The sequence below is a fragment of the Mandrillus leucophaeus genome, unplaced genomic scaffold (assembly GCF_000951045.1).
Source record: "Mandrillus leucophaeus isolate KB7577 unplaced genomic scaffold, Mleu.le_1.0 Scaffold130, whole genome shotgun sequence".
Lineage (NCBI taxonomy): Eukaryota > Metazoa > Chordata > Mammalia > Primates > Cercopithecidae > Mandrillus > Mandrillus leucophaeus.
Window position 1 is genome coordinate 4,535,924 of NW_012101255.1, and position 13,846 is coordinate 4,549,769.

The following is a 13,846-nucleotide window of genomic DNA, read 5'->3' on the forward strand; positions in this document are numbered from 1 at the left end:
CCTCCCAAAGTGCTAGGATATCAGGCATGAGCCATCACACCTGGCCTGTACCCAATTTTGCCATTTCTTTTCTAAATCCAAATTTTTGTTCAAATAAATAGGAAATTTTAAACAAGTGCATAGTCATTTCTTTTCTACCAGAAATATCTTGAAGAAGTCTTCTTAAAATACCAGTCTAGCTGTGTTTCTAATTCTTTTAAAAAATCTAAAGTTGGCTGGTCTGAAGTTAGTGAGTTATCTCGATTGTTCAGTCAGTTACAGATCGAACTCCTTGTTCTACTCTTTCCCCCCCCTTCCCACTGCAGCATTTAAAAAAAATCTGAACTACTTTTATGAGTAAAAATATGTCTTCTCCTTTTTGATTATCCTTCTTTTTCATAGATTGCTAATTTAGCCAACTATTGTTGTTTCCTGATAAGCTGAATTTTCTGAATATTTACAGCCAGCTGTACAGACTTCAATACATTAACCTAAGTCATCAGTGCTTTAATGTTTCTCTTGGAGGATATCCTACCTTATTCCTCTTCAACCCAATGCCTTACCCAAAAATGTTTAAGAAATGGATTTTTTTTTTTTTTTAATTGGCGATAGAGTCTCTCCATTGCCCTGGCTAGAGTGCAGTGGTCATAGCTCCCTGCAGCCGTGAACTCCTGGCCTCAAGCGATTCTCCCACCTTAGCTTCCCAAAGTGCTAGGATTACAGGTATGAGCCACCACACCTGGCTAGAAATTTTACTTGTAAATGTTACCAAGTTAGCAACTCAATATTAATTGAGATAATTAACATGTGTTTGCTAATTTAATATATATATGATAGCAATAGGATATCAATATATTCTAACCCTAAAACTTCATCAGTTTATTAATTTGAGTCTCTTAGAATTTCTAATTCTATTGGATCAGATTAAGTTCCTCTCAAAATCTATTGGAATGCTTAATTTTTTGAATTTTTTTGAGACAGGGTCTCACTCTGTTATCCATGCTGAGTGCAGTGGCATAAACACAGTTCACTGCAGCCTCTACTTCTGAGCTCAGGCCATCCTTTCTCCCCAGCCTCCCAAGTGGCTGGGACTTCAGGTGCGTGCCACCATGCCTGGCTAATTTTTGTGTGTGTGTTTTTTTTTTATAGAGATGGGGTATTGCAGTGTTACCCAGTCTGGTCTTAAATACCTGGGCTCAAATGATCCTCCCACCTTGGCCTCCCAAAATGCTTAGATTACAAGTTTGAGCCACAGCACCCTGCTTTTTTTCTTCAAATCTGAGAAATGTGTTTTTTTGTGAGGTTTTTTCTTAACTTTCTAAAAGGCTATTTGAAATAGCAAGTTAGCAAGTTAAACCTTAATTTTAGGGTTAGCATAAGTATTGCTACAGGATGCAATAGTTTGGTAAATTGTGATAAAAATGACTTTTAAAAAGCCATTTACAGCCAGGTGAGATGGCCCACGCCTGTAGTCCCAGCTACTTGGGAGGCTGAGGTGGTAGGACAGCCTGAGTTGAGTCTAGTTTGGGCAACATAGTGAAACCCATTTGCTAAGAAAAAAGAAACCAGTGAATTATTACTACAATATAATTGCTCACTTTCTAGGCTAGGTGCAGTGGCTCATGCCCGTAACCCCAGCACTTTGGGAAGCTGAGACAGGCAGATCTCTTGAGCTCACGAGTTTGAGACCAGCCTGGACAACATGGCAAAACCCCATCTCTATAAAAAATACAAAAATTAGCCAGGTGTGGTGGCATGCACCTGTAGTCCCAGCTACTCGGGAGACTGAGGCACGAGAATTGCTTGAACCCAGGAGGCGGAGGTTGTAGTGAGCTAAACGCGCCACTGCACTCCACTCTGGGCAACAGAGCAAGGGTCTGTCTAAAAAATAAATAAATAAATAAAAGTAGTTTTTCTTTATTATATCAAAAGTGTATTTAGAGTTGAAGTTTTAATTTTCTAGCCATAAAGGAGGCAGAAAGGCTGGGCATGTGGCTCATGCCTGTAATCCCAGCACTTTGGGAGGCTGAGGTTGGAAGATCACTTGAACCCAGGAGTTCACGACCAGCCTGGGCAACCTAGAGAGACCCTGTCTCTCCAAAAAAAAAAAAAAAAATGCAAAAATTAGCTGGGCATGGTGGTGTGTGCCTATAGGCCCACCTACTTGGGAGACAGGTAGGATGACTGATTGAGCCCAGAAGTTTGAGGCTGCAATGAGCTTGTTTGTGCCACTGCACCCCAGCCTGGGCATCAGAGCAAGACCCTATCTTGAAAGAAAAAAAAAAAAAAAAGGCAGAAAAAATGTTTATTAATCCTTGCAGTATTCATTAAAATAAAAAGATTACTTTGGCATGATGATGACAGAAACCCAAAATCATTCCAGGGCCTAGAGTGGTACTTCCCTGAAGCTGGGGAAAGGACCCTGGGCAGAAAGCAAAGGAGGGAGCAGATCCCTGGCTGGCCTGATGCCTTGCAACCCTGGGCTTGAACCACATAAGAGCATTTAGTGAGTCAAGGACTAAAGGAGGAGGGAACAATTATCTCCTGGGAAAGGCCTGTATAATCTGGAACACCATAGATTTCTCAGAGACGGAGTTGAGATTAGAGTGTCTCCTACTGCTTGATGAAACAACTCAGTCTACTTCAAGGACATGCACCTGGAAAAATGACTGGCTTCTGCAAACAGTGTTATTCTGCTATTTAGGAACAACCTTGCTGATTGAGACTCAATCAGGAAATAGGCCTCAATCAACCATATTTCTTAAGTGCTAGAGAACTTGTTAGACAATAACTCTATTACAACAATAGCACTTATTGAGTGCTTACTCCAGGGCAGCACTTCATATTCATTGTATTATTTAATTAAGAATATTTTTACTTGACATTAATTTTATATCACTTTGGCCCTGTCAGCTGTGGTTTTACTCAGGATTTTGCCCAAAATCTAGAGAAATCTGATTAACTGTAGGAAAATTTAGTAAGTCAAAAAATATTTTATTTTCTATCATTTCCACAGCATTGTCTTGGTTATTTTTAAAAACAGTTCGGAAATAGTATTGTACCAATGTTCCTCATTTTGGTCATTGTACTATAGTTATGTACGGTATTAAAATAAGTGGCATAAAGGATACGAGGCAACAACTTGTACTAAATTTGTAATTTTCTGTAAGTCTACAATTAGATAAAAATAAAGTTGAATAATAGTTCATCATTTCTTTAATTTATTTAATAAATTATTTTATTATGGCAAAAAAGAAATACAAGTTTAATGTAACAAATATTTTATATACATATAAGTAAAAAGAAGAAAATGAAAATTCCCTAATTTAACCAGCTAGAGGTATTTACTATAAATATCTAAGTATATATTCATCAAAATGTGTGCATATAGACATATAGCATGTATGAATTTCAATCACTGACTATATTTGCAAACATAAAACTTTATATTTCTTTATTGAACTTATATTTTCTTAAATCTTCAGTCTGCCTAATGGCAGGTAACCTAATTTAGTCACTTCTGAATAGTTCAGTCATTTTAAGATTTAAAGTCATTTAAATGCAGCTTTCAGATTTAGTTCCCTTCCTCTTACCCGCCAGGGAGGTTATGTTTGGACTCCATTCATCTTCTACAGGCACCCATTTCAGATGTAACTCATCTCACCTCATCGTTGGGGACCAGCATCCTGCTTTTGTTTGCTTGAACCATGATCCTGATAACGCCCTCCAGCCTTCGCAGGGCTAGAGGCTCACGAGGCTGCCCTGGGTCCCCTTAACAGAGCCAACTCAGTCACCTTTACTCCTTTACTACCCTGGCACATTTCTAGTTTCTGAGGTTCTCTCTGAGATCTGCAGAATACTAAGGCCACTCTCTGGGAAATGTGGCATAGCTTCCTTTTCTTGTGTGATCTATAGAAACTTTGCTAGACTTTCTAGCACTCTCCCTTTGTGGAGATTGGCCCAGTGTGTATTCCAGGTCTTCTCTCTAAGACTCACTTAAGGGATTTACACTGCAAACCCTCCTGCCTGTCATTCTTGAAAATTCTCCTCAATTGAACTGTTATCTCCTTTGCAGCGAAAGAAGCGAACAAACAAGCAAGCTCATAAGTTCATCCTACTTTCTTTAGTCTATGAGTTATGACATAAGCTTAGAAGTTTCTGTATTGAAACCAGACTTCTAGATATTGATTCTTCTCTTAAAGCCCCTCCCTGCTGCCTGGTCCCCACCCCCACACCAATGGCTTTAAAATTCTATTTTGCAAAGTGTAGAAAACATTTTTTTTTTTTTCCGAGAGGGAGTCTTGCTCTATCATCCAGGCTGGAGTGCAGTGGAACAATCTCGGCTCACTCCCATCTCTGCCTCTTGGGTTCAAGTGGTTCTCCTGCCTTAGCCTCCCAAGTAGCTGGGACTACAGGCGTGGCACCATCATTCCCTGCTAATTTTTGTATTTTTAGTAGAGACAGGGTTTCACCATGTTGACCAGGCTGGTCTTGAACTCCTAGCCTCAAGTGATCTGCCCGCCTCGGCCTCCCAAAATACCAGGGTTACAGGCATGAGCCACCACACCCAGCCTAGAAAAGGCCTAGAAAAAGTGGCTCACACCTGTAATCCCAGCACTTTGGGAGGCCAAGGCGGTGAGATTGCTTGAGCTGAGTTCGAGACCAGCCTGGCCAATGTGGCAAAACCCCCTCTCTACAAGCAATACAAAAATTAGCCTGGGGGTGGTGGCGCTGTGCCTGTAGTCATAGCTACTTGTGGGGCTGAGGCTGGAGGACTGCTCGAGCTCAGGAGGTTGAGGCTACAGTGAATCGAGATCGCACCACTGCACTCCAGCCTGGGCTACTGGAGTGAGACTGTCTCAAAAAAAAAAAAAAATTTTTTTTTGAGACAATTGTGAAAATTTGATTATGAACTAGTTATTAGAAGATACTAAGAAGTGATTTATTATTAATTTTGCCACGTCCGTAGTTTTTAGAGAAATTAGTGAAGGCCATTATCGGCCGGGTGGGTTGGGAAGTGACCCGAGAAATGAAGCTACTGTGGGAGGAAGAGCCACCTATGCCATTCTTGGATTTCAGGCTCACAGAATCAAACAGGGGAGTGACATGACATGATTAATTTGCATAAAGGTTCTGTGTGTGTGTGTGTGGCAGGGGGGTGCAGATGAGAAGTGTGTTTGTGACTGGGAAGTGGCTGACTGGAGAAATTTTGGATTCCTTTCCTTTCCATACCATTCCTACCCAAATTTATCAGTAAACCTTTTGGTTCTCTTGGCTTCATCACCTTCCCTTTCCAAGCCACCACCATCTCTTATCTGAACACAATAATTTCCTATCAGTTGCTTCTATTCTTGTTTCCTGTAATTCTCCACAGGGCTGCCAGCATTTTTAAAAGCCTAAATCAAGTCATCCTCCTGCTTGAAACATTCAATGGCTTTCCATTGCAGTTAAAATACAGTCTTTACTGGAGACTCTTAAGTTCCTGTGTAATCCAGACCTTATCTTCCCCACCATCCTTTTAGTGCCACTTTCCTCCTTACTCACTGGCCAAACCCCACAAGCCACCCTACAGTTCATTTTCCAGTTACAAGTGTTCATTTTTCATATGTACATGTGATGCTGTTATTAGAATAAATCAAGAAAAAAAAAAGTTAATTTTTCAGAAAACATTATCTAGTATAATAGTTCTGAAATTGTAATTGCTGTAACATTTTAATCAAACTAGTACAAATTGTACTTGATCTTTGAAAATAAAACAAAGAATGATTAAGGGAAAGAATGTTCTACTCCTGGTTCTGAGATGTGAAATACTGATAACATAGAGAAAACTGTTGACTTTAAATAGCAAATTTTAGTTCATTCAAAGCACATTCTTTAACCATGGGACAGTCATTATTGATAGATCTTAAGTCTTTTTATTTTTTTGAGACAGAGTCTCACTCTGTTGCTCAGGCTGGAGTGTAGTGGCTTGATCTCGACTCACTACAACCTCTATCTCCTTAGTTCAAGTGATTTTCCTGCCTCAGCCTCCCACGTAGCTGGGACTACAGGCTTGCGCCACCACCTCTGGCTAATTTTTGTATTTTCTTAGTAGAGTCGGACTTTCACCATGTTGGCCAGGCTGGTCTCGAACTTTTGACCTCAGGTGATCCACCCAACTCGGCCTCCCAAAGTGCTGGGATTACAGGTGTGAGCCATTGCGCCTGGCCAGTCTTAAGTCTGAAAGAGCTACGTTCTCACATTTGGAATTTTTTCTTTGTCTAGTGAGCCTGACTTTCTTACTCTTACACACAAAACATCAATTTGAGCAATTTCTGGCATATTTTCCAAGAATTTATTTAAAATCTGGCATACCAAATGCTGAACTGTATTGCCATTTGCCTCAACACACTTCAAGAAGAACATAAAACAATTAAAATAATTTGAAATGCCATTGTCTTTATCTTCATCAACTTTCGTCAAATGAAATAATACATTGCTTCAAATTCTATTGCTCATCCAAGGTTCATGATTACAGATCACTACAGTTTATTTACGATAATGAATAAATGTCTCTTGAAAAGCTGACTACCGGCCTGGCACGGCAGCTAACGCCTGTAATCCCAGCACTTTTGAGAGGCCGAGGCGGGCAGATCACATGAGGTCAGGAGTTCAAGACCAGCCTGGCCAACATGGTGAAATCCCGTCTCTACTAAAAACACAAAAATTAGCTGGGCCTGGTGGCGGGCGCTTGTAATCTCGGCTACTCGAGAGGCTGAGGCAGGAGAATCGCTTGAACCCGGGAGGCGGAGGTTGCAGTGAGCCAAGATCGCACCATTGCACTCCCGCCTGGGGGACAGAGCGAGACTCCGTCTCAATAAAAAAGATAAAAAACAGAAAAAGAAAAAAGAAAAGAAAAGCTGACCACCTAGTATTATTGTGTTGACGGGCATGTAATGTGGACCTCTCTGTGACGGGCAAGTATTCTCTGGGTTACACGGCACCGTCTGTGCAGATCGGCGCCATCACCGGCTTCCCGCCCTGTGCGATTAAAAGGCCACCTTCGGCGACAGCAGCCTCCTCTCCATCCCCAACGCGTAGGGACCAGCCCTGATAGGCGTGGGCTGCAGCTGGTCCAAGGCTGACGGTCCCAGGGTTGCATTCTCCTTCCAGTCACCTCAGACTCTGGAAAGCGAGCCGTGGAGGGCCTCAGAGCGCCCCTCTGCAGTTCCTTGGGGAAAACAAGGGTCTCCCCAGCTGGGCTGGAGCAGCCACGTGCCCACTGGGAAAAAGGTCCTGTCCACCATTTCCGGCAAACGCCCCCATAGCTGTGATAAACATGTGATGGCTTTCCTGTACCAAGAAAGGAAAATTTTCCTTAAAAATAACGAAAAGAGGTGGGGAGGGGACTCTAAGTTCCATTTAAGATTTTCCAAACTCGTTGTGTCTCATCCATACGCTGAGGCTTAACATGAAAATTTGGAGCGAAAGTCCCCAGGGTTCACCACAGGGAATGAAACAAAGTATCTCGCCGGTAGCTCCAGGTCTCGTAAACCGTGGAGCTCCTTCAGTATAACGCCCTATTACGTGCCACATTAGATGAGGAGAAAATAAGAGGAAGGATACGGTAGAGGCTTTAGAATGGGGTTGAGTCTTAGGACTTGTGGGGTAAAGGAAAGTCGTTTCCCTCCGTTTAAGGCAGGGAATCAAACAAAACGCCGGCACCGCAGGCACCGCAGTCGCACTCCTGGGGCCTCGTGGCTTTCCCGCGCGCCCGCCTTGGGGGCGGGGAAGAACCCGGATGGAACCACCCTTGCAGCCGGGACCCCCCGCAGTCTTTGAATGGCAGCGGGGCGGAGTTGCCCTCCCTTCTGTGCTCTGATTGGTTTGGCTCCGCACTCTTCTCTTCGTGATTGGGCTTTCCTAGTGCCAGTCACAGAGCGACGCTGGTCTCCCAGATTGTTGCTAGAAGGAGACGGCGTCGACGTCTGACTAGACTCGCAGCGACTTATCTTTCAGTCGTGCGCTCCTTATTCGGCGCTCGGAATTTGTTCCCGGCTTCAGGGCCGCGGGACCTGGAACGAGGCGTATCGAGGCGGCTCGAGAACGATCCAGGGGAGCCGAGGCGCTCCTCTTGTCATCCCACTCAGCGCCATGTCCTGGATGTTCAAGAGGTGAAGGGGGCGGAGGGGGTGGGGCGCTGGGGCTAAGGGCCTGGAGGCGTCCCCAAATGAACCTGACCTTCCCCGCGTTCCTCCACGTTCCCCGGGCGATTTGTGCAGCTGTATTCGTTCTGTTGGTCGCATATGTGGCCGCGGGAGAAATAAATGCATTGTCTTGGCTGGCGAGTAGGGGCTATTAGGGCGAGTCTCGTGTTAGGGACTTGGGAAATCTGTGTCACCGACTGTGGGGGGCCTGGGGCTTAAAGCCTCTCGGCCCATGCGTTATTCAACAAAACATCCATTAGATACCGACTGTGCGGCAGGCATTATGCTCGGTGGAGGGCCGAGTAAGCCAGCCGTTGTCCCCAAGTGGCTCACAGCTTATGCGAATGCACAGACGTGCAGATACGTATTTGCAGAGGAGCTAATAGAGAGAATGCGCCACTTGCAAGGAAAACGCAGCGCAAATAAGCGACTGTTCTTAGGAGAATGGAAACTTTCTGCAATGCTCCAGTAGACTTCCCCTCACTTTTCATTGTCCAAATTGGTTTTTATGGTCATTCCCGAAACAGTTACACGTAACGGGTTTGGGGTAATGCTTAAACCAGCGACGGGAGGCGGGTACGGGTGGCTTGGGGCCAATTTCCCACGGTGGCGTGGTTTAGATACCAGAATAAAGTAAGTGTTCTGCTCAGAGGGAGTTACAGTGATGGATGCTGGATGTATTTTCTGGAAAATTATAAACAACTTCGTATACAATAGTGGTTGTATTTTTGTAAGTCTTTTGTAGCTGAATCCCTATTGAAATTTTGGCATATAATTTTTTTTTTTAATAATTTATTTTTTTGAGATGGAGTCTCGCTCTCTCGTCCAGGCTGGAGTGCAGTGGCACAATCTTGGCTCACTGCACCCTCCGCCTCCCGGGTTCAAGAGATTCTCCTGCCTCCCGAGTAGCTGGGATTACAGATGTGTGCCACCACGCCCGGCTAATTTTTGTATTTGTAGTAGAGACAGGGTTTCACCATGTTGGCCAGGTTGGTCTCAAATTCCTGACCTCAGGTGATCCACCTGCCTCTGCCTCCCACAGTGCTGGGATTCCAGGCGTGAGCTACCACATCTGGCCCATAATTGTATTTACAGACATCATATACATTTCAATTTAGATGATTTTCACTAGGAAAGAGGTTAGTGAGCTCTGACTAGGCTTTTCATTTTGAATTCCTAGGGGGCAGGTAGAAGAGCCAATATTGAAAACAGGTAAAGTTCCTGGGAAGCCTTCTCCACTCACTGCAATTCCTGCTTTAACGAGAGTAACTATTAATCTTTACTGTGATTCCCATGTAAGATTTCATTTGCTGAAGTAAAGCATGAGAAAACCACTCATATGGTCTTTGAAAGTACTTAAATACTGTTTTTCTTTGCCTTTAAAAAAAAATAGGGATCCTGTTTGGAAGTACTTGCAGACTGTGCAGTATGGAGTTCATGGAAATTTTCCACGCCTCTCATATCCAACTTTCTTTCCACGTTTTGAGTTCCAAGATGTTATCCCTCCAGATGACTTCCTAACTAGTGATGAAGAACTAGATTCCGTTTTATTTGGAAGTTTGAGAGGTCATGTGGTTGGACTACGCTATTACACGGGAGTAGTGAGTATAATAGTAGATAACTAAATTAAATTTTGATTATATTTGTGGCGTTAATCTAGAAAATAAGAGAATTAGCAGGTGATGTGTACGGTTCATCTTTACTTTAAGTTTATGAAATATTTGTACCCCAAAAATAAAAAATACCTCAAGTGACCCTCCCACCTCAGCCTTCCAGAGTGTTGGGATTACAGGAGTGAGCCACTATGCTTGGTCTCAGTGCGTTATGTTTAGTTATTATGGGTAACACCCCGCCCCCACACCCCAGTGCCTTGTTCATGTCATCGATTTGTTGCAAAAAGGAGGTCGTTTTGTGAAATCTTCTGGATTTTATTCTTTCATTTCTCCGTATGTTTCTTACTTTTAAGCTTCTTAAATCTTTTTTATTTTTGGGTGTCTGAAGCATGTTCAGCAGGAGATTCCTTGGGAGTTCCATGTTCTGGATTTGTTTTTCTCCTATATTTCCTTTACATTGGAACTTTACAAGTTGTTTTTTGATTGTCTGAAATGTGTTGTCTAGGAGATTCCTTAGGAAGAAACAGTATTTCCTAAGTTTTTGTCATAATTGTGGCATTTTATGAATGACAGTTTCATAAAATGAAAGTTGTGAAGGACTTAATGACAGTTGGGCTGAATTTAAAATCTTTGTAATATATAGTTTCTCTCCATATCCTAATGTTGTATAGAATTTTCAGGCCAGTGTGATTTTCTCTTTCACTTAAGAGAATTGGATTTTTTTTTTTTTCCTTTTTTTTTTGAGACCAAGTTTCGTTTTGTTGCCCAGGCTGGAGTGCAGTGACCTGATCTGGCCTCACGGCAATCTCTGCCTCTCAGACTCAAGCAATTCTCCCACTTCAGCCTCCCGAGTAGCTGGGACTGCAGGTGTTTGCCACCATACCCAGCTAGTTTTTGTATTTTTTTTTGTATTTTTTTGTAGGTTTTGGTATGTTGTCCAGGCTGATCTGGAACTCCTGGGCTCAAGTGGTCCGCCCACCTTGGCCTCCCCACGTGCTGAGATTCTGTGCCCAGCCTCTAGTTTTTTCTAATAGATTCTTGAAATCTATCAGTTCTTATTTCGTATCTATGTATTCTCTAGCTCTCATATGCATTTCTGAGCTTTTCTGTTTCAGATTTGTGCTAATTTTTCAAAACTTACATTGTTTTCAATAATTATTTTATACCACCATGAAATACTAGATTATGGTAGTTATTGATCTTAGAACAATCAGTATTTTGGATCCGAGAATAATCTCTGTGACCTCGGTAAGCTAGTGTGTGTCGAAAAAATGTAGTCATCGGTTTTCTTCTTTTGCCAAATATATATATTTTAAATTTTATTTTTTCCAGGAACACTGTGTTGAGATATCATTTATTTTATAATTAATACATGTTCTTTTTTTTTTTTTCTGAGACAGAATCTCGCTTGTGTTGCCCAGGCTGGAGTGTGGTGGTGCAGTCTTGGCTCACTGCAACCTCTGCCTCCCAGGTTCAAGCGGTTCTTCTGCAACAGCCTCCTAAGTAGCTGGGATTACAGGCATGCGCCATCACGCCCAGCTAACTTTTTGTATTTAGGAGAGATGAGGTTTTGCCATGTTGGTCAGGCTGGTCTTGAACTCCTGACCTCAGGTGATCCACTCACCTTGGCCTTCCAAAGTGCTGGGATTACAGGCATGAGCCATCGCGCCCAGCCATGTTCATTATTTTTAAATGGCTAAAAAAGCATTAAATCTTCTAAAGTGTATCATTCAGAACCGTAACTTATCTTCTACACTTGTGTGAGTATATGCATGTAAATTGGAATCATATTACATATTAATAAAAATAAGATCATATTATCCCTAATGTGATTAGGAATATCATCTATATTGGACTTATAATTTCCTTATTGATGGACATTTTTGAGTTAATCACTATTATAAAAAAGTAATAAAAATTGAGGTACTATCTTTGCATACTTGTTAAGTTTTGTCTTCTTTATTGAGATGTGGTTTACATATGATAAAATGTACATATTTTAAATGTATGATCCTAGTGTTTTGACAAAGATGTATACCTGATAACTATTACCCCAATCAAGATACAGATTGTATCCATCTCCCTGAAAGTATCTTGTATCCTATTACAATCATTTTTCCCTGCTCCTGCCCTAGGCAACTGCAAGTCTGATTTCTATCACTATAGATAAGTTTTGCCTATTCTAGAACTTCACGTACATTGAATTATACAATATGTACTATTTTAAGTGTGGCATTTTTCACTCAGCGTAATTTAAGTACTTCTTTGGTCAATTTTGGTTATTTATATTTTTGAAGAAAAGCATCCATTTTATTTAGATAGTGGAACTTATTCCCATAGAATTGTGCATAGTAATCATGTATCCTTATAAAATTGCAACTCAGATTTTCTGGAATTGGGATTTGGTGGTGTGACAAACTTGTGATGCTCACAAGTGACCAGAACTCCTATTCCTGAAGGATTTTGAGATCAAGGAACACGTATTTAAACTCCCGTTTATGCCTTGGTTCTAGTTCCTCTTTCCAAGTTGAATAACCATTTTTTTGGTTGTTTTAAGTTGGTGCTCTGAACCTTAATTTCAGTACTCTTAACAATGAATTGACAAATTTTGATAAAATGTGCCATTTTTTAAATGTCTGCCAGAACACAATTTTATATGCCTTATTGGCTCCATTAAACTTTTTAAAAACTTTTAAAAAAAGGTGGTTGTGTTCCTGTTTTTATTCTTTGCATTATACATTTGTGTCTTTTTTATTGATTAACTGTGACATCATTTCAAGACAGCCTCTTGTAGATTTTTCTTAATGATTATGTTTCTTGGCTTAATAATTACTCTCTTACATTCGGTTTTTCTACTTAGGTTCATTTTCTTTTTTTTTTCTGTTGGACGTGCAATTTGAACCTTAATTTGAGTCATTTAATCTTTTAATCTTTAAACGTGTAAGTATTGCATTGCCTTTAGCCACCAAGATTTGTTATATAGTATCATTCTTTATTTTTAACTCTGGTGTTTTTTTATTCTTATTTTTATTTTTTCTTTTTTTTTTTTTAAGTGTGTTTTCAATAAGCGTATGGTTAAATTTTTTATTTTTTGACCCATCAATGGCTTTATTTTATAATAAGGTGGTTTATTTCTTTTTCTATTTTAAAATACAGTTATGTGTTGGTTAACAATGAAGATACTTTCTGAGAAATGTGTTAGGTGATTTCTTTGTGGGAACGTAGAGTGAATAAGATGTTACTTTACTGAATACTGTGGGCAGTTGTAACACATTTGTGTATTTAAGCATATATAACATGAAAAAAGTACAGTAAAAATATTGTATAAAAGATAAAAAATGGTACACTTCTATAGTGAAGCCCCATTATAATCTGCTATTGCATAATATATGTGGTCTGTCATTGCTGAAATGTTGTTATGCAGGGTATGAGTATACTGTTATGATTAATTCTCATTCCTTTTGTTATTCTTTGTGTGTTTTTTATATGTTCTATTTTTTTTTTGCTGCTGGAACCTTGTTTTTGTTTTTATAGTCTCCAATATTTTGGCTCATATATTTTATTTAAAATTCTAGTAGTTATTTGTAATGACAGTTAATGATAGCTTATTATGATAAATTACAATTATGTAATACCTTATTTGAGATGAAATGCTCAAAAATTGTTAGTTTTATGCCCTGCTTTTTTTTTTTTTTTGGTTATGTATTTTCTAGGATTTGCATAATACGGTTTAAAAAAGATCATCCTGTAGGCCGTGGCAGAGGGTTGGTGACTGGGAGAGAGCATAGCTATGCCTCATAGATAATATCTCCAAAGGGCTAGAGATGAATATCTGTCTAATACTGTTTGGTTCTGGTTGTAATCTCTTGAGTCAGTAGACAGATGCTGGGAGAAGTTTGAAGCCGCTTTCTTGTATATTTTAAAGGAATTTTTAAAAATTGAGATACATTTATAATAAAATTTACCATTTTAAAGTACACAGTTGAGTAGTTTTTAGAATACTCATAAGGTTGTGCAACCATCCCTACAATCTAGTTCCAAAACATTTTCATTACTCCAAAAAGAAAC

General features: G+C 40.5%; 1 protein-coding gene across 4 annotated transcripts in view; it reads left to right on the plus strand.

Moving 5' to 3' along the window:
• Positions 1-7,893: 7,893 nt before the first annotated feature.
• Positions 7,894-13,846, plus strand: part of HLTF (helicase-like transcription factor) — a 56,103-nt gene continuing 50,150 nt past the window's right edge. For all 4 annotated transcript variants that reach the window (XM_011972791.1, XM_011972792.1, XM_011972793.1 and 1 more), the window contains exons 1-2: positions 7,894-8,132; positions 9,559-9,766. In XM_011972791.1, coding sequence (XP_011828181.1) covers positions 8,113-8,132; positions 9,559-9,766 — 228 coding nt within the window. In that variant the 5' untranslated portion in view covers positions 7,894-8,112. The remainder of the gene's footprint in view (positions 8,133-9,558; positions 9,767-13,846) is intronic.